Consider the following 2,802-nt stretch of genomic DNA (forward strand, 5'->3'; position numbering starts at 1 on the left):
ATGTTCATGCTAATTTTCGCTACACACAAGTTACTAGGCCATTAAATGTTATAGAAACCAACACAAAACTTCCTAATCCTGTACTTGTTGAGCATGTCCTGCAATCAACACATCAAGAACTCTTCGCATTTGTGTGAATGTAGCACCACTTTCTTGCATCCCCTTTGGACAACCAACAATCTCCCAGTCCATTAGAAGTGGACGTAGACAAGGGTAGCAAGCTACATGCTCTGGTAGCCAAATTGGAGAGCCTGCTGGCAGCTCTTTATTTGGTGTCCGTTTGTGCTGTCCACGGTGTTTCGCTCGTCCAGATCAGTCCAAAGATTGGCTACATCTGAATTTCTGCACCCCTTAACTTTACAAAACACCGCAAAAGGGTGTTAGAAATCAAGATAAACAGAAACAACTCTGAAATTCATGACCTGTTCCTCAGAGTCGAAGAGGAAAGCATCTTGGCTCGTCTTCTTGCACTCAAGAGATATCTATCGTCTCAGCTCTTGCACTGAAATTTCTGGACAGCAGGGTATTAGTTCGCTCGGAGGCTCGGGAGGAAGATTTCCCACAACAAAACAAAAGAGCAGCTAGTCTACTTGTTTTCTTTCGTCTTTGGTCTTCAAGTGTATTCCGCGCAGAATTCTTTGAAACCCACAGTCTTCTCTATGTGGGGTTGGTGATCACTCTCAGAAGAAGAACGCGATGTAAGCACTTCTCCTTGGTGAGAGAGAGACAGTTCTCTTACCGCAATGAACGCAAAGGGCTGCACAACCAAAGGGATGTTCATTGAAGCGGCGGCCAGGCACTGATCAACCGCACGGCTGAGAGATGCACGCCAGATTCGGCATACATATTGACCAAAGCACTGGCAAGCATGATACATTTCTCCAACAGCACAGACCTAGTTATCTAGCTATCTATGACAACATCTTGGATAAGGCCACAGGTCTTCAATTAGGTGATTGCATCTGGAGAAAGGCCTTCGTTTCGCATCTGATGAAAACAGCAGAAAGCTTATGACCCAATCAATTGGAGAATCTCGTGAGCCGAGGGTCCTTCTTCGGCTCCTTGAGCTCACAAATGACCACTTGGCATCAGCAAATAATTTAAAAAACTCATAACGAACAGCAGTGCAACCAAATAAAGCAGCACAAGCAAATTTATATAAACAGCGCGTTGATTTTTTTTTTTAAATTTTTTTCTCCTCGCTGCTCGTCTTCTTCTTTGCAAGCAGCACCAAGTAACCGCGAGAGCTTTCCTCGGCAGCAAACCTGCTTGCTCTTGCTCCTTTCACTCTCTGCTCCCTTCACTGCAACCCGTCGTCTTTACTTGTTTGGCTCTTTGAGCCCACAAATGGTCATGTGTCTGAGGATTTTACAAGCGCGAAAAGCTGATGCAGGGGCAGAATATCTTGTAAGCATCATTGATTTCGGGTCCACAGGGCAGCTTAATCCGCTGATAAATATAGGGAAGAAACTCGCTACAGTGGCAAGAAAGGCTGGGCTATCTTCACCGGATGTGCAATGATTTGGTTGGCATGTAATTATATGCTCCAGAAATTGGGAAGGTTGCAGGCAAAACCCTGAGTATATATTTACCTGAGGGAAACTCTTCAAGCGTACAAAACCCCAGTATGCGATGCAAGATCGAGAGAGAAGGGATTCCCTTTGTGCTGTCTGCGATGTTTTGCTCGTAAGAAACACGAAAGCAAGAAGACAAAGAAAAAAGAGAAGGAGAGGGTGTGCTGTGCAGGCCAGCTACATAGGATGCATTAGAGTACGGACCAACTAAACAACCAACAACCAGCCGCAAAACATCTCTCTCTCTCTCTCTCATCTGTCACACACACACACTCACACAATTCAAACCTGCTGAAATCCCACTAGAGATTGAAAGCCCACTAGAGATGGATGTTTCCAAACATGCCATATTCTTTCATCCTCAACACGCCAACCGATTTGTTTAACTTTTTCCTTGAAAGTTAGAAAGATACATGAAAACCACACACACACACATTTGTAAACAAGTCAAGTTAAAATACTCACCTTGACCACGTCTACAAAGATACAATGATCACGAGCAGTCCTCAAAACGATCTCCTCATCTTTTGTCAGTTCCTGCGCAATGTAATATTGTTTTTGAATCTCCTTTCTGCAATCTTTGGCTTTTTTGGCTTCGTATATTGGAAGACCGGCTCTATGGAGATGCTCTACTTTTGTTTTGAGCTTTCTGACAGCGCCGTCAGCTGCACATCCATATTGTCACCTTTCTCCGCCGAAGGAATCACTGACATTCGCAACCCAAGCAAGACATTCAGGCCAAATAGTCCTTACTGCCAACATGTGTTCGTACTCATCTCCATGCTCTCATCGAAAATCCAAACCTTTTACCATTAGAAGGTTTAAACGGAATTTCACCCAAGTGAAACTTAGTGAAGTCATCACCAATCACATTGCCTGACCTCAAATAGACCATTCTCTGCACGTTCTCTCTCTCTCTCTCTCTCTCTCTCTCTCTCTCTCTCTCTCGCTATTCGTTTTCTTTCTCTCTCTCTATTCGTTTCTCAAAGCGGTATGTATTCAAGCTGCTGGCGGATCAAACGAAAATATATAGGAAGACGTAGCGATGCACGATGGCAGAAGACGACGTGCGAACCACGTGTGGCAAGCGGATATACGTACAGGAAGAGATGCCGGCAGTGGCAAGTGCACGATGGCGCAGAAGACAATTTTTTTTTGGCCTGCTTTAGGCCTGTTTATTTTATTTTATGTTTTGCTTGACTTTTCATTTTGAAGGTCTTACTTACAC

At 44.2% G+C, this 2,802-nt stretch overlaps 1 protein-coding gene across 1 annotated transcript; it reads right to left on the reverse strand.

The window, feature by feature from the left end:
* Positions 1 to 221: 221 nt before the first annotated feature.
* On the reverse strand, positions 222 to 2,252 carry LOC147460180 (uncharacterized; the record flags this gene model as incomplete). Its single annotated transcript, XM_086509975.1, has 3 exons — positions 222 to 350; positions 1,593 to 1,670; positions 2,040 to 2,252. Coding segments are annotated over 3 exons (420 nt in total), but the record flags the coding sequence as incomplete, so codon positions are not given.
* Between the last annotated feature and the right edge of the window lie 550 nt (positions 2,253 to 2,802).

This window comes from Adiantum capillus-veneris, chromosome 4, assembly GCF_014529385.1.
Source record: "Adiantum capillus-veneris isolate H3 chromosome 4, ASM1452938v2, whole genome shotgun sequence".
Taxonomy (NCBI): Eukaryota; Viridiplantae; Streptophyta; class Polypodiopsida; order Polypodiales; family Pteridaceae; genus Adiantum; species Adiantum capillus-veneris.